General features: G+C 32.2%; 3 protein-coding genes across 11 annotated transcripts; 1 reads left to right on the plus strand and 2 right to left on the minus strand.

Moving 5' to 3' along the window:
* Window positions 1–2,527: 2,527 nt before the first annotated feature.
* Window positions 2,528–7,235, minus strand: LOC131943431 (sterile alpha motif domain-containing protein 9-like). The gene is made up of 3 exons (XM_059303560.1): window positions 7,160–7,235; window positions 4,623–6,933; window positions 2,528–4,520 (listed from the first exon to the last, which is right to left on the minus strand). The coding sequence occupies exons 1-3, from the start codon at window positions 7,233–7,235 to the stop codon at window positions 2,528–2,530; spliced, it is 4,380 nt and encodes a 1,459-aa protein (XP_059159543.1).
* Window positions 7,236–10,866: 3,631 nt separating this feature from the next.
* On the plus strand, window positions 10,867–16,411 carry LOC131943442 (mitochondrial fission 1 protein). Of its 2 annotated transcripts, none has more exons than XM_059303581.1 (5): window positions 10,867–10,962; window positions 12,447–12,579; window positions 12,838–12,917; window positions 13,828–13,933; window positions 15,631–16,411. In XM_059303581.1, exons 1-5 carry the CDS (start codon window positions 10,918–10,920, stop codon window positions 15,717–15,719), a joined length of 453 nt encoding a protein of 150 aa, XP_059159564.1. In that variant the 5' UTR covers window positions 10,867–10,917; the 3' UTR covers window positions 15,720–16,411. The 2 variants fall into 2 exon arrangements, with proteins under 2 accessions (XP_059159564.1, XP_059159563.1); XM_059303580.1 differs by lacking the exon at window positions 15,631–16,411 and adding an exon at window positions 14,334–14,694.
* A 92-nt stretch (window positions 16,412–16,503) lies between these two features.
* LOC131943441 (protein MIS12 homolog) lies at window positions 16,504–20,480 on the minus strand. Of its 8 annotated transcripts, none has more exons than XM_059303578.1 (7): window positions 20,278–20,480; window positions 18,698–18,862; window positions 18,549–18,616; window positions 18,172–18,270; window positions 17,881–18,021; window positions 17,128–17,242; window positions 16,504–17,036 (listed from the first exon to the last, which is right to left on the minus strand). In XM_059303578.1, exons 2-7 carry the CDS (start codon window positions 18,834–18,836, stop codon window positions 16,972–16,974), a joined length of 627 nt encoding a protein of 208 aa, XP_059159561.1. In that variant the 5' UTR covers window positions 18,837–18,862; window positions 20,278–20,480; the 3' UTR covers window positions 16,504–16,971. The 8 variants fall into 8 exon arrangements, with proteins under 8 accessions (XP_059159561.1, XP_059159555.1, XP_059159554.1 ...); XM_059303572.1 differs by having other exon boundaries at window positions 20,253–20,480; XM_059303571.1 differs by having other exon boundaries at window positions 20,235–20,480.
* Window positions 20,481–23,673: the final 3,193 nt, after the last annotated feature.

Raw genomic sequence — 23,673 nt, forward strand, 5'->3', positions numbered from 1 at the left:
GTCATCAGGTAACATTTTCTGTGGAAATCCAATAAACAATTATGAAAAAAAAAACTACTAATTTCAGGATCAGAGCTATTCCATAAACGACATCACACTCCGGAAGGTCGAGTAGAGGGTTTCAAACAGAGTGATGACACATTCTTGCAACAATTTATAGGGTAGATATTTAAACGCTATGATGGTTTTAGCAAACTTGATCACAGTTGTCTTATTTTTACTTTTTACACACAGAATAAGTTTTATGTTTGCACTTTGATGTTAAATGTAACATGTGGACATCTGCATAGACCCGAAGGCCCCCCCCCCCAGTCCACATGTGTCCACAAAAATCTATTTTTACCCCCCCCCCCCATCTGTGTGGACGTCCTAAATGGATAATTTTTTTCATAGAATATCATGCTTTTGTTTACTTTATTTTACTTTAATTATTCCTCATTTTCTTTTATTTAGGGCTTGTAAGACCTTGTTTTTAAAATACAGTTTAAAATTGTTACTATTATTATTGCAATCAATACACTAAAATTTAAAATGGCACAATTTTAATATTATTAGTTTTATTTTTTAGTGAAAATTATATAACTAACTATTTAACTATAAAATACATTTTTATAAAATACAACAAGGTGTCAAAAACAATAGTATACAAAATGAAAATTATTTTGTAAACAGGATATAAAATCATGACCATTATATTAAAGTCAATGTCAATTAATTGTAAAAAAAACTGTTCTATTATATGTTTTTTATCAAAAGGTAGCTGGTTGGTTATAGCAAAAGATGCACAATAATTAACTAACACTACTACTTTGGCATTTAAAATAAAACCTACAAATAAGCCAACAATAATCAAATGTTACCCAAAAATTCTACCTATATCCACCACCAATTAAAGGTCACTAACATCACTATTATTAAATTCTCAAAGCAAATTTTTAAAAATGTGTTCAATTATGCTGATTCTTAACACATCAAAGCAATATAAGGTACCTTATTTTATTCCAATCCGGATCTTCAACACATAGTAAAACCTGTTTTACTCTATGGAGCCGAGACATTGAGAATAACTGTTATAAATAAGAAGAAAATACAATCATTTATAAACGCATGCCTCAAAAAGATCCTGCAAATTCGCTGGCCTAAAACCATAAGAAATTATGTTCTATGGCAACGGACAAATCAACTGCTAGTTGAAGTAGAGATCCTCCAGAGAAAATGGAAATGGATTGGCCACACACTCAGGAAGCCTGTATCCAGCATAACAAGACAGGCCCTCACCTGGAATGCACAAGGCAGGAGGAAGAGAGGCAGACCAAGAAAGACCTGGAGGTGTGACCTGGAAGAAGACACCAAGAAGATTGGATACACCTGGGGACGGTTGGAGAGACTAGCCCTGGACAGAGACGTCTGGAAAGCTCTTGTCAGCGGCCTATGTCCCAGTAGGGACGACAGGCAAACATGACATGAACCCATCTTGGAGGGAAAACTTCAAAATTAAACATCTGCCTTTCTGAGTGTTATTGGATGGACAAAAGCTATGGAAGCATATCCAAAAAAATTAGCAGGCTGAAGTCGAAGTCAATATGGCACATAACATAATACTTAATTATGTTTGGAGGAGATCCCCCCCACAATATAACAATTAAGAATGGGAAGAATACAGTTGAATGCTTTTAATAAACAATCTGCTTTTGAAATCACAATACACATCTTTCAATGTTAGTAGAAGATATATTGTTTTATGTAAAATGTATTGTGTTTAGTGGTCGGCGGCAAGCACATAGTTGCTAAGCCGAAAGTCTCGAGTTCGAATCCTCGGGCAGAGGAGGCTCATAAGCTGGGGACCGCAACACAACTGGAAGATAAAACTCTGAAATCAAACAGGAGTGGGGCCCCTTAGGTGATAGGACTACCAACTCTGGTATCCTTTCCGCAGCACCTGTGACACTGCTGATTCAAAGTTGTACGGGTAATGTATTTATAGCTGTGTGGAGAAAGGGGGCCTGATACATGGGCTACATCCGGCTCTCCTCAATTTAAGGCCCAGGCTTTATGCTTGGATTTTCCAATGTGCGATCATCTAATGTTCAAATAGACTATAGAGCCATATTGTATTATGTTTAGTGCACAGATGGTGAAATTTGGGTAAAATAAAATAATTTTTTTACATACATATTACTATTAATACACAATTGAAAAAAAGAAAATTTAAACATGCATTAATCTTATCTCAACGTTAAAAATACATCAAAACAAAATGGAGCATAAAAAGTGGGTCTAGCTTGTACAACCAAGTGCAATCCAAACATTGGCCCCTATACACACCACTCAAGGAAAAAACTATACAGGGCACCCGCAGATCTGTTTAAATCCTCCAACATAAATTCAATTAAGAACACAGAAGATTTTTTGTGAATATATTTGTATAAGTTATTTGAATTTATCAAAAAAAGGACATACAATTTTAACTGCTTTACTCCTAAATTTACAATACTATATCTTATTGGCAAAAAAAAATTAAAGAAAATTATTTCACATTAGGAGGGTCTTGTGGAATACCATAAGCTTTGGGACCTGCAAAACTGAAACCGACAAAGAACCAGGTTTCCCTCTGCCTCAACTCAATATTCACAGTATATGATGTTGGAATAGTTAAATGCAATTTATTCCCTTCCTTGGTAAAAATTTTTATATTTACTCTGGCTCCACTAACATCAACTGTTCCACTAAACAATGCCAAGTGTTCTCTCATTTTTGGATTATCCCAGTTATCATGTTCTGTCATAGGGAAGGTGTCTGAGTGAACCATATCTTGTGGGAATCCACCTTTTGCTAAGTAAAATAGTGTTTTGGCTTCAGCTTTATTATGTTTTAATTTATAAACTTCTTGCCATTTGTTACAGACATCCTGGAGCTTTTCAACAGAACAAATAGCAAATTTTTTTCTTTCCTCCAGAGGGAAGTTGTACATAACAAAATACATAAAAGGTTCAATGTATGCAGTTTTGTCAAGTGGCTGTTCATAATCATACAATGTTTTGCTCCAATTTAACACTTTTTCAAAGGATGTTATGGTTTTTACTTTTCTTTTACTCACTATCATCATTGTTACTGCATTAAGGATAGCTAAAATGTATTTATCAGTACAGTGACTTGAAGAAACATTAGGTAGCATTAGGCTGTATATATTTTTTAAAGTACTATTTTCTAAAGTTCCATATGATCGCTTGTGTAATAGGAAAGTTAGAGACATTGCTCCATTTGCCAGGGCCACTCTCCATCGATACATACTAGCTTTAGGCTCAGGCATTTTGTTAATAGTTTCTTTATCATATTTAATTCCATAATACATATGGAAAGTGGTCATCAGAGAAATCAATTGATCTAAATTTTTGTTAAAAGTTACTGTATAATCTGCATAATCAAATGGAATATCATGTCTTATTTGTAAATATTCTTCATCTAAGACTCTCATTGTCTGTATGTAACTATCTTCTAAACCCATTAAAAAGTCTTTATCTTGATCTTTAAGAAAAATTAAAGACGGATCATCAAAACGCTTATGAATTAAACACCTAGATAGATGACTACGATCTATGAAGGCTTCATTTTTCTCTAATAACTGCAGTAACATTATTTGTGTCTTTAGCTCACTAAAATATCCAGATACACTGCTTTCATTATGAAAGGATAATTTTTCAGATTTACTTTGCTCATTTTTAAAACAGTATATGGCATTCCTGGCAAGTTCAATGACTTGTTCAACATCACTCAAAGGATATTTGCCATTCACACCCACAGTTTGAAGTTTTTCTTGAAGTTGGTATTTATAAACTTGTCCATAAGTGTCCCATAAGAATGGATGTTGAGGATATTTGTCAACTGCTATTTCAGCATATCTTTCTGCTTTTGGCCAATTTTGTAAATAAATATAAAAACGGCTTATTTGCTGAGCAGTAAATGGGTCTTTATTTTTTTCAAAGAGTTCACAAAGAAGTTGTGCTGAATTTTCTTTACTTTCTCTGTTAACTTCTGTGACAAAGGAAGAAAACATTTCTTTACTGCCATCAGATTGATTGAAGTATCTTTTAAGCATGATGTCCGCAATGATGTCTTGTAGAGTGTGTAAGTCTGATGTCTCATGTTTAAAAGCAATAGAATTTATTAGTTCTCTCATTATAATTATTTCATTTTTCTTGTTCTTATGTGTAAGTATATTTATAGCCATTTCTTTATGATATACTCTAAGTGAAATTCTTGCATCACCAGCTTTTTTCTTAGAGAAAGGCAAAATATTAAGCAGAACTTCAGCTGCTTGACTTAAATTTGCTTCCCAGTTTGTGCTTCTTCTATTACTTGCAGTATTTAAGGACGTCTTAAAAAGATCATCAAAACAAGAGACAGGAATAGCTCTAAACTGTGGGTCATATTTGTTTAAAAAGGCAATGTAGAAAAGAAGAGTTAATTCTCTTTCATCTTTTATACCATTAACAAATTCATTAATAATATCAACAACAGATCTTGGGAGGATAAAGTCATTCATTAAAAAACTGAAGGAATATAAAAATTTTGGATCAATTTCATCATTATTTTTATCATATGCATTTTTTATTTCAATATACTTGATTTTAAACAGCTCTTGTTCTTCTTTAGTTAATTTCTGCCTTATTTTAATTTGAAAAGGAAAAACTTGAGAAGGTAATATTATTTTACGAATACAAACTATCATAGTGCAAAATAATTTGGGCTGTTCTTTGCTTTGTTTCCATATTTCTTTATATTTGTCTTCTAGATTTTGTTTTAACTGACGATGGTTATCTTTATCCTCATCCTTATTTTTATTGTCAACCAAAATCAACAAAGGCAGAGGGGATGAGCTTGGTTCAGAATATTTCCATATTTTTGCAAGCTGACTGCAAGTTTGCTTGGAGATACGTTTTACTACACAACACCTGAAGCTTTTCCTAAGTTCCCAGAGAACCTTTTTCGCAGATGTTGTGGCACCAGATCCAGGTTGGTGAAATATAACAACTGTTGAAACCTTTCCATCATCCTTTGTGCTTTCTGTTAAAGCTTTATTAACTTTGTCCATAAGCACATCATCATGTGACCTCTTAATAACTTGATCAAACCTAAAGTTCAACCAATCCACTTCTCCTCCTTTGTAAAAGCTAACCATAGCATTTTTGCTGTAGCTAGTTTCTTCATCCAAATCTGGATCTGCTGCAGAAACCAGCTCAATATCTTCCCAACATTTTAATTCTTTGTCAGGTATTTTTGTAAGAGCACCAGCAGCTTGGGGTATCATGCATTCTCCTATTTCTTCATGTGGTATAAACTGTGATATTGTAGAGTTTATCTGTTCCCATGTCATTCCCACTACACATCTATCATGCACATCCCCTTCATCAAGTCTTTTCCGCTGTACCATTTCTTTTTTCCATGTTTCTACAATGTTTTCTGACTCAGCAATAAGAACCCATTGTTTGGAAAAGTTGGTTAATATTTCTTCAAATCCTTCAATCATAGTATCATACAATTTAGAAAATAAACACACTATTACAAGGATACGTTCTTTTGGTCGACCTTCAATAAAATGATTTAAACATCGTTGAAATGTGGAGCGAATAGACTTATTCCATTCAGTGGGAAGTGTTTCCACAAATAAGGTAGCTTCATGTCCATTGCAAAAAACCCATGGTAATCTGGGATGCGAAGCAAGACTTTCAATAAATTTGGAGCTCTCTTGATTGTTTTCATGCTTGAAATTTTCCAATGTTACACTAGTCATGATCTCATTTTGGCTTAATTGGCTAAAAATTCCTTTAGTAGACCCACTAGGATCAAAATCAAAAACAGCTTCTGCATGTACATTACTAATAAACTCAACATTTTTAATAATTGTTGTGCTATTGGATGGATCCAAAGGACTAAGGATAAAAAATGGATAAATTGAGTCTTCCAATGTCTCACTACCACCAGTAACAAGGTCCTTCAATTTATCTCTCAAATTTTCAGCGGTAGGAGATAAAATACTTTCATCGCCTTGCCTCATCTTCTGAGCCTTACTAACATGTTCTTGGAAATTACCTAAATTATCTACCCTAAATAATTTTGGTTTACCATCAAAAAAGTAGAAATGTCCAACTTTTCTACATTTGGTTTCAGTATTTGAGCATGCTTTTAGCTTTTTTAATTTTGGTGTGATAAGAAGATCATTTAAAATTCTATATGATGGGACAATGTCAATCTCTATAACAAACTTTTCACTTGTTTTTCCTAATTCCCTAACAGATATAAAGACTGGATCTAGAATAACTAATTGGAGTTTAGCCACTATATCTTCAGGAAAGCAAATTTTAATAAAATATTTAATAGTTTCTGATACATCTTCTTTTCTAGCTGCCATACCAATTACTTTTCCAGAATTAGGATCTATACCAAAGTAAATTGTACCATTTTGTCTATCATTGGCACAACATGAGGAAAATTGAATAGTTTTTGATGCTACTTCCTCTACTACTAAATCTGTTTTTTCTTGGTTTCCTATAAGATAAAAATTTCTTATAGGATTCAGCTTATTATAAATTTTGTTAGATATATCAACATTACAGTTATATTTATAGAAAAAAGAGTCTTCCACTTTGCTTCCAAATTTTCGCAAACTTTCATTTTTCTTTTGAGATAATGTCTCTGATTCATTGAGTTGTTTAATCTCAGAAATTTTAAGAGTAAGCGTTTTGAGGATTCCTAATGGGGCTTGTGTTAACTTTTCTATTTCTTCTTCTTTGCATTGTAATAGACCTTCTCCATTCAACATTGCCTTACATAGAATTTCAGGTAAATTTGTTTTTTGCTTCTTTTGGTGAAAAAACTGTTCCAGGTAGGCTTTTAAAGTTTCAGGATCAAAATTAAGAAACTCCTGGTAGCTAACTAAAAATAAAAAAATAGATCAAAATTAACACAATACCAAAGTTAAAAGAAAAAAAAACCTATAATTAAAATGTATTAAAATACATAGGTTACTTTTGAGGTTACATTTTTACTGCAGTAAGAAAACTTATTCAAATACTCAAGAATTGCACACGGTAGCAAAGTGGTGTACATATTATATAAATTGCGCTGATGAGTTTTACTCTTTGGTCATAATAATACATACCATAATCACTGTATGATGTTGTTTCATTATCTGAAGTTGAACAACTTTTTCTTGTAGTTAGGGGGATTAAGTTCATTATGAACCTGAAATACAAAAAGGCAAAATAATACTAAATTTACACAAATGTCTACATTTTGAACATACTTTAGTTATACAAAACAAACTTTAGACATTCTTAAAGTAAACAAAAAAGTAGAATTGTTAAATCCATTAGAAAACGTGAAGTTTTGGCAAGTTAGCAGATACAATAGATCTAACGCTACTGCCTGTCACCAACAAGCCAAGTTTAAGAAGCTGAAAGATAATGAGTAAAAAAAAAAAAGAAGTATCATAGGAACAGAAATTGTACCAAAATTTCTTGTTACAAATATGTGTTCTTAGCTTGTTAGTTCAGATCCTGCTTTATTAGCCTATGGGCTCATTCCAACCATGCAATGTTTTTTAACACGTTTTTCTTAACTCAGCTTCGCGTTTGTGGGTTTGTTGTTAAAATTGACAACGAAAATTAGCCCACTTCTGATTGCTCTAGAGATCTGAAATTCGGCATGCAGACTATTTTCGCCTAACAATTTCAGATGCAATCATAAAAACTAGCAATTAGAGACCTAAATTAGCTTAATTAAATTACGCCCCAAGGACCCTAAAATTGAGGACATGATTTCTAAAGCAAAAATAAATTATCAATCCAGATTTATCAAAACAAAATTAAGAGGTTTTATAAGTGGCGGAGTGGTCTAGCGGTAGAGAGTTTTCACCAACAAGCCAAGTTTAAGAAGCTGAAAGATAATGAGTAAAAAAAAAAAAGAAGTATCATAGGAACAGAAATTGTACCAAAATTTCTTGTTACAAATATGTGTTCTTAGCTTGTTAGTTCAGATCCTGCTTTATTAGCCTATGGGCTCATTCCAACCATGCAATGTTTTTTAACACGTTTTTCTTAACTCAGCTTCGCGTTTGTGGGTTTGTTGTTAAAATTGACAACGAAAATTAGCCCACTTCTGATTGCTCTAGAGATCTGAAATTCGGCATGCAGACTATTTTCGCCTAACAATTTCAGATGCAATCATAAAAACTAGCAATTAGAGACCTAAATTAGCTTAATTAAATTACGCCCCAAGGACCCTAAAATTGAGGACATGATTTCTAAAGCAAAAATAAATTATCAATCCAGATTTATCAAAACAAAATTAAGAGGTTTTATAAGTGGCGGAGTGGTCTAGCGGTAGAGAGTTGGACTGCTAACCCGTTAGTCTCGAGTTCGAATCCGGGTTTAAGTCAGTAGACCGTCCCTGAGTCCACCCAACTCTGATGGGTACCTAAATTTTTATGTATTTAAAAACACTTAGTCAAGTCATACTTTATTAAGTCATTAGTCATTGATGACAAAAAACGTGGGTCGGGCAGATGGGTCAGGAAATTTGATGGTGAACGTACCCACGTTTTTTGTCATCAAATGTATGAACAGTCATCACAAGAACCTGCACAGCTCGATGAAGCACAAAATCTACGAGCAGTCATTGGTAGATCCCATAGGGTTGGAAGAAAAATTTATTTTCTACTTTTTAGTCCACAAGAAAAACGTGGTTTTTTAAAAAGTTTTTTTAAGTATTTTTACAATAATATAATTAAATTATTTCTAAATATTACGTACTTGGATTTTTTTTTTGCATCCATCAGACTTGCTGTTTTCAACTGTTACATTGCCAAAGACTTTGCAAATGAACTGTGATAACAGTTTATTGTTCCAATCAAATCTACCTTTTACATGTTGTTTAACAGTCTCCATCACATCACAAAGCTTTGTTTTACCTGGCTGATTTGTATAATTATCTATGAGTACTTTCCTTACTTGACTTTCAAACACACGTGGATCACCTAATAAAAAAAAGATCACTATTAAATTTGTTGATGTGTTTAAGTTTGTTTTAACCTAGATAAGAGAATCAGGGGATGGTGTGGTCTGATGGTAGAGCTCACAAGTCTTGAGTTTGGATCCCAAGCAAGAGACTTGGGCCCACCCAGCTCTGATGGGTACCTGATTCAAGTTAGGGAAACTAATGTGGCTTGGAATAGGGCAGACCACACTATCCTCCTGAATACAAAGTGTAACAATATGAAAATCACCAACTTAACCAATTCGAGCACATTAAGAACTTCTACTAAAGTTAAGTTAAAAGTTGCCTGAGTCTTCACATGAAATAAAGCAATGCTAAATACTTTCTATAGAGATATTTTTAAAAGCCTTAAGAGATTCAACTGATAAGTGAAAAATAAATGTACAATATCTTATTTTAAAAATGTGCTTCATTATATAATCCACCATCTATATATATAATTCTCTTCTGGGAGACGTTAGAAAACAAGCTGTAAGCGTGCCGAGCAGTCCCCTCTTTTCCTCTCTAAGCATATCGCAACCACCCCACCCCCCACATGGTCTGGTGAGCTGTAGTTCACGCTAAATGTTTACATCGTAGAGCCGGGTTTAGTGACGGCTATTAGAGGCAGATAATTTAGTTTAAAACTATTTTATACTTAGGGGAAGTAACTAAGTGGAGGCTGCTTTCATGTGGGTGGTGGAGGGGGGGGGTAGGGGTTGGGGAAAGGAGGGTTTTAGTGTTTTAAAGCAAATATTTTCAGTGGCAGCATTGGTACTGTCGAATTCACAAATTATGAATTACTGAAAAGTAGAAAATAAAACAACTAAATAGCGGCGTATGAAACTTTGGCGAGTTGATTAGAATACTCCGGGGGGGGGGGGGGTTATGTACAACAATCTTTTTTTTTTAAATTTCGCAAGTGTGGCGCCTGGTAGGGTGCGATTCTGCTCTATATACGGTATATTTAAGAAAATGAAAGTCAGATGCGGTTCGTCACCTTTCATCAGAGTGCAATAAAAAAAATTGCGCAATGGAAAATAAACGCAATTCTCCAGAATGGAAATTGCGCTAAAAAGCGCAAACAGAAAAAAGCGCAAACAGATTTACGCACGCAGAAGCATGCTCAAAGAGAAAAAGGCGCAAACAGAAATTTGCGCACATAGAAAAAGAGGAACGTGCACACACAGAAAACACCCAAATAAAAATTTGCGCACACAGAAAACTACACACAAATCGCTCACCAATGAAGATTATGGCAATGTGCGTGTGTTGTGTGCATGCATGTTTCTGTTTGCACATTTTTCTGTGTGCGTATTTTTCTGTTTGCGCATATTTTTCTGGTTGCACATATTTTTGTGCGCTTTTTACGATGCGCTTTTTCCGTTGCGCATCTTTCTGAGAACCGGTGACATTAATCTCTTTTATTAAACATAATCTGAGCTGAAATATTTTTTGGTAGAAGTTTGAACAATTTTTTAAAAAAGGGAAAAATTGAAATAAGTCGCATATTTTTAGTTGGAATTTGATAATAAATTAATTTAGATCTAGATTTCTATTTAGTCTTTACAATTTAGAGTACAAATCATACTACGTTCCGCGTTTTAGTTCCATTTGTGCGCAGATTTGCAATTCCTTGTATAAATACAAAATACATCGATTAAATAATTAATGATTGAACATAATGAATTTAAAATCAAATTATTCTATGAACTATTTCTAATTACCTTAATCCAATGCCTTTTTCAACTTAGAAAAAATACGGTCAGTATTTTTTTTAAAGGGGATCGTCACCCAAAAAAAAAAAAAAAACAGTGGAAACCCGTGCTTTAACATTTTTAACTGCTTGTGTTTACATACACAACTTTTTTAGTTTATTCCAAGATGGAGGCCACTGTTACACAAAATATTGATCCAGTTGATCTTAAAGTGGGTATTGTATTTATTTAAGTTAAAAGATCGTTAATGTGAAGTAATTAATAACCAAACATCTTTATTACTAGGCCCATAGGTAATCTATCGTTTTAGGTATGTAAAATCTGCCAAGACTAGTTATTGTGAAAAGTGAAAAAAGTAGTAAGTAAGGGCAAGGGTGACTCACTAGAAAATAAATTTTTAAAATCATTAGGCCTAAAATTGGGTTGTCGACATCGGGTGAGTTAGCGGTAAAAACATGACCCGAAATCTAAAAAAAAAATTCACCGTGGTGGCCCATGATGACGTTGTCGGTGCAAGCGGAGAGGGGGGAGACACTTTTTTTTTAAAACCAAGAACGAGGCGTTGCAAGGAATTAATGATAATGAAAATCAAGGACTGGTAGGCCTATAGCCATGATGTCGAATTTAATGAGTGATGCTTGCTGGGTCTATCATTAAACGATTGCTTGACGATGGGAGTCTCGTCAAGCTCAGATTACATTAACAGTGAACTATTGGGATGCTGTCATGCACAAAGTAACAGCTACAGATTGTAGCACTTGAAACATCGAGTGCATCCCTTTCATTATGAATCTTTGAAATACAAGTTAGGGATAGTCCAATAACTACTAATACTTGAAGAACTGCTAGAATATATTAGCTTTTCTTACTAAATCTAGAATTTACCCAAATTTCAAATTAAACATGACTACTGAATGATAGACATCCATATTTAATCCATTAGGCACTAATTTTGAAGTTTTTAGTTTGTTTTAAACTAAAATTACTTAATTTAATATTAATTGACACTCACTGCCATGGACAACACACCTCTCCATGATAACTCTTTTAAGTGGCCATGTACCCAGAGTTCCTCACTAGTGATCATCAAATAGCGGTCACGTGGTTTTTAAAAAAATAAAAAATTTGGTTGTCATTCAAAAGTCTTATTTTAAAAAGTGCATGCAATATTTGATTTATTTCTTCATATAATGATAAACCTAATAGTTCTACAACACCGCTCACCAGACCATGTGTGTGGGGGTGGGGGTGGGGGGGTGGTAGCGATAGAGAGGAAGAGAGGGGACTGCAAGGCGCGCTTGCAGCTTGTTTTTTAACGTCTCCCAGAAGAGAATTATATATATAGATAGTCTGACAAAAATCACAAAATCAGGTTATCAAAACCACATTTATTTTATTAACACTGTACATGTTTTTTAAAATATTTAATGAAAACCTGGAGACTTTCCCTACTGGGGTCCATAGATCAGGGCTGTTAACTTATTACAGTGAATTAGGCGTCATCCTTAACAAAACACAATTTAGAAATATAAAATTTAAAAATTCTCAAATGCAGCAAACTTTATTTGTGAAAATATGTTTCTTCTGTTGTAACCTTGCAACTTTTTCTCACATCCGATGATATCCCTATAAATTTACAAATTTTGAATACATATTTTACCAGGACCAATCATAATTCAAAACTTTAAATTTTAGAATTTTGAAGGCTTATACAACGAACAACTGAGGCGAGGACATGTAAATGAAAAAACCCAGTTTGATTATGCTTGGTGCCTTGTCAGGAGTCGATACATTGCTGATATGCATAAAGGCATTGCTTTGCTTGAAGGTAAATTAATGCGTTTCAGCACACGTTACCATAAAAATATTTACTATACTAGGATAAAATCATTTTAGACAAATGATGTAAAACTTGAGTAGAAAAAAGAACCACCATTGCTAAAAAAAAAGAGATGACAGTACATTTAATACATTGTGTAGTAGAGACCTTGTTTTTGGTATTTCTTTTACATTGGGATGTCTTGTAAATATTTTTATAATCACCCATTAATTATTTAATAGCTTAGTTATCTTATGTCAATTGCAGATTTGTTACGTAGTGCTAAAGATGACTTAAGCAAAAGAGACTATCTGTATTATATAGCAGTTGGATTTGTGAGGATAAAGGTAAACACTTATGATTTTGTGAAATATGTTATTTACACTACAATCGGTTGAATAGCTAGGCCATTGCTTGTTGTAGCCGTTATAAAAGCATGTTGCTTCATTTTAAGAACATGGTGTGATACTGGTGTTATAGTAGTATTACAGGTTAGCATGTTTTTCTATACAAAAGATAAACAAAGCTGGATAACAGTTTCTTTTTTTACAGAGAGCTTGTTATGTGTTAAAAACAATATCCTGCAATGTATTAATAGTTTATGTTGCAAGCACTAATATGATATGTTTGATATAAAGCTGTAGCAGTCAGGCACAAAAATGTGCATATTGAGCATTTTGCCTTTACTGCACTATCGACAACAGTAAATGAAAAGATACCCTCAAATTTGGTTCCTTCTGTCTGGCATCATTTGCACCACCTTAGCTACACTACTGACTGTAGAATTGAATACAGGTTACAAAAAATGAATTTAAATTATCATACTTTCTAAAGAGCATAAATTGCTTTTTAACAGTTTAGTAAACCGGAAACAAAGTGACAATGACATATTTAAATTGTGCACTAGAGTAAATGCATTTTTGATAATGTAATCTATTAAATAATTTAAAAAGTTAATGATGTCTTGTAGAATATTTATGTATTACTGATTATATAAATATATATGTGCAGGGGTGTTTTATCCTAACAGCTTATAATTTGTTTTAATTTTAAGAATATCCATTACAAATACTTTGTTACTTCTTTTTCTGAATATTTACTTTCTGAAAGTTTTAAGCTTTATTCCCATATTTAATAGGGCAAAGGTATTTTACCTTGAATGATTTTTAAACAACTCAAAATAGTTAGATTTATTTTGTTAATAAATAAAGACTGCACAGAACATTTTGTATTATGTCTTGATATTGCTTGTTTTAGGAATATGAAAAGGCTCTTGAATGCACAGAAGCTATTTGTAAAATAGAACCAAACAACAGACAAGCCTTACAGCTGCATAATTATGTCAAAGACAAAATGAAAAAAGGTTAGTTGAATGTGAAAAGTATCTGTCACATCAGTAATTGATGACCACCTTCATTTCTAAAATATTAGTTCTAAAATATAAATGAATATTAAATTTGCTGTTATTATTTTTGAAATATCATACATTATCAGCCTGTTAGCAAAATGAATTGAGGTAATGGTATGATAAAATATATAGGCCCACTGGTAACTCAGAACTTATTTTAAAAAAAACAAAAACAACATCAGTTTTCACTGATTGGCAGATATATTAGTTTAACAACTATATCAATTCACTAGTAGGGCTGCTTTTCTACCTGGGCAAATGGGAAAAAAATGTATTAGTATTCTCAAACATCCCTAAGAGTACCCATGTCCCACATCTAACTAAACTGATGTGTAATCTTCCTCCCATACCTCAGATGGCTTGATTGGCATGGCTATCGTAGGTGGTGCTGTACTGGCTGTTGGAGGAATCATTGGAGCTACTATAGCTGCCATGAAGAGGAAACCTAAAGATTAAAATTGTTCTGGAAATAAAATGATGTTGGAACAATCCAATGATACACTTTAAAAAGTTTTTGCTCTGACAATTTTATTAACAGTATTTGATAATTAATTCAACAAAATGTTTTTGAACCTGAGATCCCTAAAAAATTCTTTATTAAAGTTATGTATTTACTAAGTGGGTAAAAAAGCTGTTATCATTTTTCTATCTACAATAAACCCCATTGACATCTAATTTAACCAATGTAAAGTGTACATTAAAGCTTCCTAATTATTTCTATTGTTTTCTTGCCAATTTTTTTCCAATGACGTACCATCTACTACATAACATTATTGAAATCTCATTTTTAAGACTTTAATTTCGACCTTTTCTCAATGGACATCAAGTTCACCAGAATCCTTCCATCGTTGCTGTTGATATGGATAAAAATCGTGTTTTTTTTTTCAATTTTGCCTTCATAGCAGCAGTAAAAAAAACTATAGCTTGAAAACATTTTAAGAAATTAATAGTTCATTTTGAAAATTACAAATATAGAGAACTTGAAAATAATATTTTGTGTTTAAGACTACATTTCTGGTAATTTTCATCAAGCCTAAATTATAAACTGAAGTTGCCAAGTCTCACGTTGGTAAGGCAAGCATTGAATTAAACCGCTGCACAGGAACTCTGTGATTGATCTTCTGAAAACCCCACTTTCTAATAATTTAAACTCAAAACTTTTCCGATAAATTTTTTTAAGAAAATTATACTTATTTTTACCACATTATGCTATATTTCAGTGACAAAATGTAAACAACACATTGTTGTTTTTTCCTTTACTTTTGATTAGTTACCAAAAATGCAAAATTCATCAAATTTTTAGTTAAGTCAGACAAGAAATAAACAGTCAGGCTGTTTCAACCATATTTATTTTGATAACTTTGTATATGATTTTTAAAATGTTTAATGGGCCTTTCAAATACTTTCGAGACTATTCTCGTTTGGGTCTATTGTGTTTTATATGAGAAGTTAAATAAATATTGCTGTGTTTTTTTCCATAAAATTTTATCAATCATTCCAAAACAATCTCCTATGTTTACCCAGGTGAAGGTTAGCGAACTTAAAACATAAGGCACGTTAATTAAAAAATATGATTGGTGCTGATATATGTCAAATGCTTTTCTTATACCTACGCATTTTCTTAAGTTTTTCTTTTTGCTCATTGTCCTCAGATGGCTTGTTAGGCATCGCAATAGTAGGTGGGGCTGCACTGGCTTTGGGAGGTATCTTAGGCATCACTATAGCAGCATTAAAAAAATGAAGTGGAGGGATGAAACACAAATACTCAAGCTCTTTTTCAGTAGTTCCTATTTATATTTTCTTTGACTTTTTGTTGACCAGATTATTTTACAAAATCACATGTATTAGAAAGTAGTAAATGTTGAAGCAAAATGTGAATTTTTCATGGAGTAAGATTATATAGACCTAGTAAACAAAGCTGGAAAATTTTTGATAAATATAATTCTGTAAAGAATTTTTTCCTCTTTTATTTATAGTTGCAAACTTAAAAGGCTGTGGAAATGTTATAATATCCCCATGTTTGTACATTTTATATCGCTTTGGTATGTGATGGATGAAAAGAAATGTTGAGTGTAAGAGAGACCTATTAAAAATGCAATGAGCTTAAAATTTGTTAATTATAAATTTTCTATTATCTAATTAAGAAAAAATTTGTGAGGTTAATTACTAGTGAAGACTGATGAAGTAGAGTTCAATTTCTTTGGCCATAGCTTTTTTTTAGAAACTTCACCAGTAAAAATATCTGGTCCTCCTAACTTTGCAGACAGTGATGGTCTTTAATCTGAATCTCTGTGACAACGCCAATCTTATATGCATTTATGATTTATCCTTTGTAAGACTAATCTCACTGTATTTTAATTAGGTGTGGAATATGTTGGATGTAGATTTTAAGATGTATTGCTAATGTGCTTCTTATAAGGAAACACTAATAAATATGTAAATAGACCCAAACACATTTAATTTTTTATTTACAATATTTGTGTTTTAATAACATGAGTTTTAACTCATTTTCAAAATAATGGTTAATTTCAACATGAATTTTTTACAGTAGGCACAGACTATTCAAAATGTACATTTTTACATGGCAATAGAAAAAGAAGTAATGCAAATAACAGTTTAATCAACTAATTTTATGAGGTAGATGAATTTAGTTCATCTATTTCCCTGACTATGGCTACCTTTAGAGAACTTTTATTATGTGCTCATGCTGTCCCACAACTGCATTGAGACACTATTGTTCATGGTAAAGTAAAAAAAAAGGCTCACATTTCAACAAGGTATTTAGTTCAAATGTACTATCAAATCTAAAACAGGTATGTATGCAAAATTACAGATTACTGTCAAAAGGTTATTATATAAGCTAGTTGCGGAACATTAAAAACTCAAATTTTTAATTGGTGCTTAACTTCAAAAGTTTGAAGTGAAAATAAAAAATCACAGAAAACAATATATATTTATATCAAATGCATAGATCAGGACACCATCAGAAGAAATTATTCCAGAACAGAATTCTTTAAATGTTCACTGTAATAAGAGAGCCAGTCTTTGATACCTTTACCTAAAAGAAAAAAGTAATATGTTTATAAAATTTGAAACACATGCAATAAATTTTAAACTTATTTACTTTAACCGTTACTTAAGCCACTTACCACCAGTTTGTGAGATGTTGCTTTCTGAAATTAGTTTCTTGATGTTGTCTATTGAAGCTCTCAAGGCCTGGGAATCTTCTAAGTGTTGACTTAACACAGCATTAGCATACTTTACCTGTGGATTAAGGCACTAGCAATGTAACTCATAAATTATGTTAAATAACCCAAAACAACAGTCTTATTTTTGCAGACTTAATTTTCTTATTTAATAAACCTGAAACAGTAACAAATATCAAAAACTTCTAATTTTTCTAATGTCTTATACAATTTTTCATAAACAATTTTTAAATATAATTTTAGGAATAACTTTGAACTTTGAGATTTAAATTCAATTTCAAACCAATTGCCAAATGTGAAAACATGGTATTTTTAAAAATATATTTAAAAAAAAAAGATTTTTGAAATGTTAATTAATATTAGATTATAAATAGTGCTCCTAGTCCTACATTTTAAACTCTCTAGAACATTGAAGGTTATTGAGTTTGATGGCGATTTATCAAACTTATTTTAGCTGTATAAGAACAAATTTGGATTTAGTGTTTAACTATAGTAAAATTTAGCACAACTAGCAAGCATTCATAAATTTGAATATAATTACATGATTATGATTTCTCTTAATTGTCTTTATTCCAAAATAAGCAAGACAAAAAAACCCAGTAGCTAATTAAATGAGATCTAGCTGGTTTAAAGAATAAATATCTAAATCTTTTTAAAGTGGAGTAAATTAACATGATTAAAAGATGCTTTCCTTACTGAAATTATTCTCTTCTTTACTTCAGATATTCTTTTTTCTAAATCATTTTCAGCCTCTTTATCAAGCCGTGTTAGCTGACAAACATCCTCTGGTAAGATAACATTAGCTGGTATAGAGAACACATCCCGAAGTAAAAAAAACTGGAGAATACAAAATATTATATGACTAGCTTTTATATAAAAGTAATATAATATTTTATAAATGATTTTTGTGTTTTAATTTTTAAAAATGCTGTAAATTACAGTTTAGTAATATTTATAATAAATAGTAGTTTAATAAAATAACTCAACCTCCATAGCATCAAAAACCTCGCAAACATCTTTATCAATTAATTCACTGACAGCATGGCCGGCTTTTTTCAATTCCTCATCACTCATAACATTTGGATACTTGGAAAAGAAAGAAGTTTAAGAATGCAAAAAAAAAGTTTTAATAAATTGCTTTAATGCACAAATATGGTACATAGTAATTAATTTTTTAAGTAAAACTTATTTTATATGGTAATATTAATATGCATTTTTGAAAGCATTTTTTATTTTATTTTAAATAAAAAGGATAGGCAAAAAACATATATATATATATATATATATATATATATATATATATATATATATATATATATATATATATATATATATATATATATATATATATATAAAACACCTACTTTTTCTTTTAATGTTTTACAAAACACTTTGATTGCTTCTCTGTAAAAGTCACACACTGCATTAAACACTGAAAAGAACAAAAATTTCTGAAATAGTGGACTGTTATTTTTTAGCAGCACATCAAAAAGTCAAATCCTAGGCAACTTACTTCCATTAACCATGGTGATAGGAGTAAAACCAAAATGCTGTGTCTCATAGTCAAATTTATTATCGTTTTTATCAGTGTCTGCATCAGCTTTCAAATTGTCATTGTCACAATGACCTTCAACTTTTGGTATTTTATCCATTTATTGTCTTTACAGTAAGCTACAATCTGCAATAAATAAAAATCAAGCAACATTATAAAAGTTAATACTGTCACTTAAGTAGTCCTCAATGGATTGGATAACATCACTATCTGTGCCAGAGTTGTTTGAATTTTTATTTGGGCCAATTTTAATTGTTAATTTATTATAGTCCTTAGCTTAGAGAAACTTCTTTTAATTAAGGTAAATATTTCAAGTTACTGATAAATTTTAAATGATAAATTAAGCCTATTGCTTATTAACTACTACATGTGTACTGTACAGAGTACTTGAATGTATTTAACACAACTGTATAACTTAATAGTACTTTTGTCAAGTTTGAAGTGTGCTCACTGTACTGTGTAGGCATGCCCCCTATGCTGCTACTCACTCCACTTGTAGTGTAGTGTAGGCCTACTCACTTTTCTTTTTCAGTATGTATATCTCTATTTAATTATATTTACTTTCAAAGTACTAGATCTATGCAGATTAAGATTTAAGAATGTTCTGACTAAGCTCTACTCACTGGGTCATCACAGAGGCGTAGCGACCCCTCCTGGCACCTGGGGACAAACTTTCAATTTGGCGCCACCCCCACATATTGTTTTATTTTATATTTATAAATCAAAACTGCAGCTAAAATGAGCTTTTAATTTTTTTTCCAACCCATTTTGACGCCTCTAGGGTGGGCGCCCGGGGACATATGTGTACACTACAGCTCCCCTGTTACGCCTCTGGGTCATCATATGACATTATTGTCTACCACTACCACACAGTAATTCAGTAGTATAAAATTAAAATTATAAATAAAAACGTCAACTGGGTAACCACTAGACTAAGAGACTAATAGTGTAGATCTATAACTTATTAAATTAACACTTATTATCACTTAACCACTATAGAATCTACTATCTAGATAGTAGTAGTAGTCTAGTACTAGTGTCTAACTCTAACTAATCTAATACTAGATCTAGTAGTGACTAGTGACAATTTCACAATTTGACTTGTCATTTGACTAGAATCTAGATCTTGACTCTAGACTAGAGTCTAGACCTAGATCTAGAGACGATTCTAGATCTAGATCTGTAAAACTAAATCTAGTTCTAGATCTAGATTCTAGTAGATCTAGATCTATACTTCTAGATCTAGATTCTAGACTCTAGTCACACAGTGTGACACAGTACACACACAAACACTTTGAATCATGAAACACTCTGTCTGTCTACCTACAGTACAGTCACAGTGGTACACACTATATACTATATACTCTATTGACAATATTCACATTGTTACTATAATAGGCCAATATAATATATAGTTATATAGACTACATAAATTATAGATCTAGATTCTAGATCTAGATCTAGATTCTAAAAATCACAACAAACTTTTACAACACACATAGACTACTGGCACTACTGTGATTTGTTTGAAAATTTTTTACAGGCGCTTTCGCAAAACACCGTAAATTGCCGAATAGCACTGAATATCCCAATCCAAATTGACTGGAATTTAGACACCAAAAACAAATACGCCTACACTTCTATTTTAAGATATTTTTTTATTTTGATATACGAAGTCTAGATAATAATTTAATAGGCCTATTATTTGAAAAATCAATTGGTAGGCTAAAGGTAAAGACAGTAAGCCTAAAGTGTGGTTATTTTCTATAAAGTTTGGCCCTGTAACCTATTTTTTACCGCTAGGTCCTAGTCTACAAAAGACTTGAAAAGAGTCTGGCAGTAGGCCTAATACTAGTAACTTAGTAAGTAGTTAATTGCGTTTTGCAGAGAAATTTGACTGGAGTTAGTTAGGTTCTAGACTAGATCTAGTGTTCTAGATCTAGATGACAGTATCTAATTCTAATCTGTCGATCTATCTACTCTATAGAATTTAAAGTCAACTATAGTACTCTTCCGCGGATGATTAATTTAATAAGGGTACCGATATCCGATAATAGTAATTTTTAGTAATTTTTTAGTAGACTCGACTCGACTCTTCTTACTAGAGCAGTGTCAGTGGTTCCCAACCTTTTTCGAGTGGCGGCCCCCTTTTATAAAAAGTAAGTGACCCGCGACCCCCCATAGAATTAAAAAGCCGAAATTAGTATGGAAATTAATAAGCACTAAAATAAGATTTTCTAGTAGACTTTCAATATGAACTACTCTTGATAACTGTTTTATTTTAATAGCATGAGTAAAATTGCATACTATTCACTAACTAAACCTTCGTGGTTAAGTTTTTATTTTTAAAAAAAATTGTTAACACCAACCTATGTCATTATAATTATCTTAATTTTGTTTTTAATCGAAGAATAGAGTTGAAAATATAGTCTCGAAAAGTCAATCAATTTTACGTTTGGGTATGAATGGTGAATACTACACCAAAAATTTAAATTGTGTCTGCAGTTTTTCATCTTACACTTACACGGAATCATTCTGCAAATCAAAGAATTCATTTTGTAATTCATCGGGAATGCTGGCAACATCAAGGGAAGAAGAGAATGGGTAATGCGTAAATGCAGATTCTTCTTTTTTTCAGCTCAGAGAAATAGCAATGCAGTTCGTTTTCAAGAGATTCAAGATGCCCAGAAATCGCTTCTTTCAAAATTGTAATTATCTCACAATCAGATTCATCTACCACACCGCAGAGTTTCTCAAATTTACAATATTTCCAAGATTTGTTTTCTTTACCGATTTTGCAGCTTTGATAAAAATGCCCCGAGATTATCATGGAAAGTTATAATATTCGTTAATTTTCCCTGAAGCTTCAGGTTAAGCTTATCTTGATGTTCGAACACATCTGCTAGGTATGATACTCTCTCCAACCACTCAATGGCGTTTTAAGTATACCAAAAAGTCTTGTTTCCTTTGCAATCCCAAGAACAATTTGATTTCAGATTTCAATTCAAAAACACAATTTACAACATTTCGTTTGACAGCCAGCGTACTGTAGTGTAGAAGAGCAGAACCTCGTGATCTATATTATTTTTGCTCAGTTCTTTGAAGGCTCCAGATGTTATATAATTTACGACTTATACTAGCAATGGACTCTTGATGTTGATTGATTAGGGCAGTGCAGTGGCGGAACTAGAAAAAAAGGGCCACCCCGCAAAAAAAGTTTTTGGGCCCCATATATATATATATATATATATATATATATATATATATATATATATATATATATATATATATATATATATTAGGATCCTATATACGAAATACGTATATAGAATACTCAATACGGGCTTGACCGAAATTCAAAAAATAGTAATAATTCTTAGTTTTTATTTTAAATTAAAATATGTTAAAACATCACATAATTTGTGTGTGTGCTATTGGTCTGCTTTAAAATTCTCTGTTTTAATGTCTGAAATAGTTCTGCCTAATGTACATGTCGGTCAAAAGAATATGAAGCAGAAAAGCTTTGTATGTGTAATGGTTTCTCGCCTTATAATTATTTTTACGTTTTTAGTATTTATATTATTAGTTTTTAATAAATTTTCTTTTTATACTATGTCATTTTTATTACGTATTTTTAAAAAAATAATAATTAAGAGAAGTAATTGCTTTTTAATTTGTTTAGTGCAAATCTATTAAAAAATTTCTTAAGAGCACACATATTTAACTATTTAAAAAAGGGAAATAAGTCATGGGAGTGATTAGAACGTTTGCCTATCTTTCACACTACAAGTCATGTAGCCTATATATTTTTTCCTTACGAAACAGCATGTGTTAGCTACTGTAGAACATCACTACTGTATTATAGATCTGTTTTGTTTTTACTAGAAAATTATTTTTTAACTATAAAAAAATTGATTATGGTCAGCTCTGGGCCCCTAAACGGCCTGGGCCCCCCCCCGCATTGCGGGGTCTGGCGGCACTGTAGTTCCGCCCCTGGGGCAGTGGTGAGGGAGCTAATCTTTTCTGTTTTCTGAAAGCCCGATTTTGAGCTAAACATAGATGGCGCACCATCCGTACAAACCCCCACAGCCGTTCTAACCCATTTTAATCATCCAGTTTCAAAAAAGATATTTATTTTCTCCATGCTATCTTCACAAAAGAGCAACTCTTCTTTGCTATCATCCGCATGAATATAGACACAGACCAGCAACTGCAAACACGAACTCACGTCTGTTGATTTATCAAATTGAAAAGCAGACAATGGTGAAAGCTTAATTTCAATAAAAATGTGTTATTTAACATTTACGTACAGGCAGCGTTTGATAGATTTTCTCCTATTGTTTTTTTTTGTTTTTTTTTTGCTTGGCATTTTCTATCGCGACTTCATTTGATGCTTGCACTAATGCTGGTGAAAACGTCCTGTTCGATCCAGTCTCTGGCGTTTGCAACTAGCTTCTTATCGACGAAAGAACTCCATATATTTTTTGGTGTGTTCCGAATGACTCGTCTCAAATGACGTTTTAGTTTTGAAGATTTCATAGATTCGTGACTGAGAACAACTTTGTATAGTGCGCTTTGTTTCTTCTCTATTACATTTCCAGTTATGTTAATGAAGCCGAATTTCAAAAATTCTTCTAAATATTTATGTTTTGTTTCAAATTACTAAGGTTTAGTATACCAGTTTGCGACCCCCCAGAAAGAACTTCGCGACCCCCAGGGGGGTCGCGACCCCCACGTTGGGAACCCGTGTACTAGAGTCTAGAACTAGATTCTACATAAAAAATAAAAAAAATAGTGGTGTGTTGGGTTGTAGAGATCTAGATCTAGAAAAATTTAGTACTCCATTTAGTTAGTTAGTTATTATTAGTATTAGTTAGTATTGTAATCTCGACTAATTTTTTATGGCTAGGAATAGCCTTCGGAATAGGTTTATGCAT

Source organism: Physella acuta, unplaced genomic scaffold, assembly GCF_028476545.2.
Source record: "Physella acuta isolate Inbredline_101_S28 unplaced genomic scaffold, ASM2847654v3 ptg000456l, whole genome shotgun sequence".
Classification (NCBI taxonomy): domain Eukaryota; kingdom Metazoa; phylum Mollusca; class Gastropoda; family Physidae; genus Physella; species Physella acuta.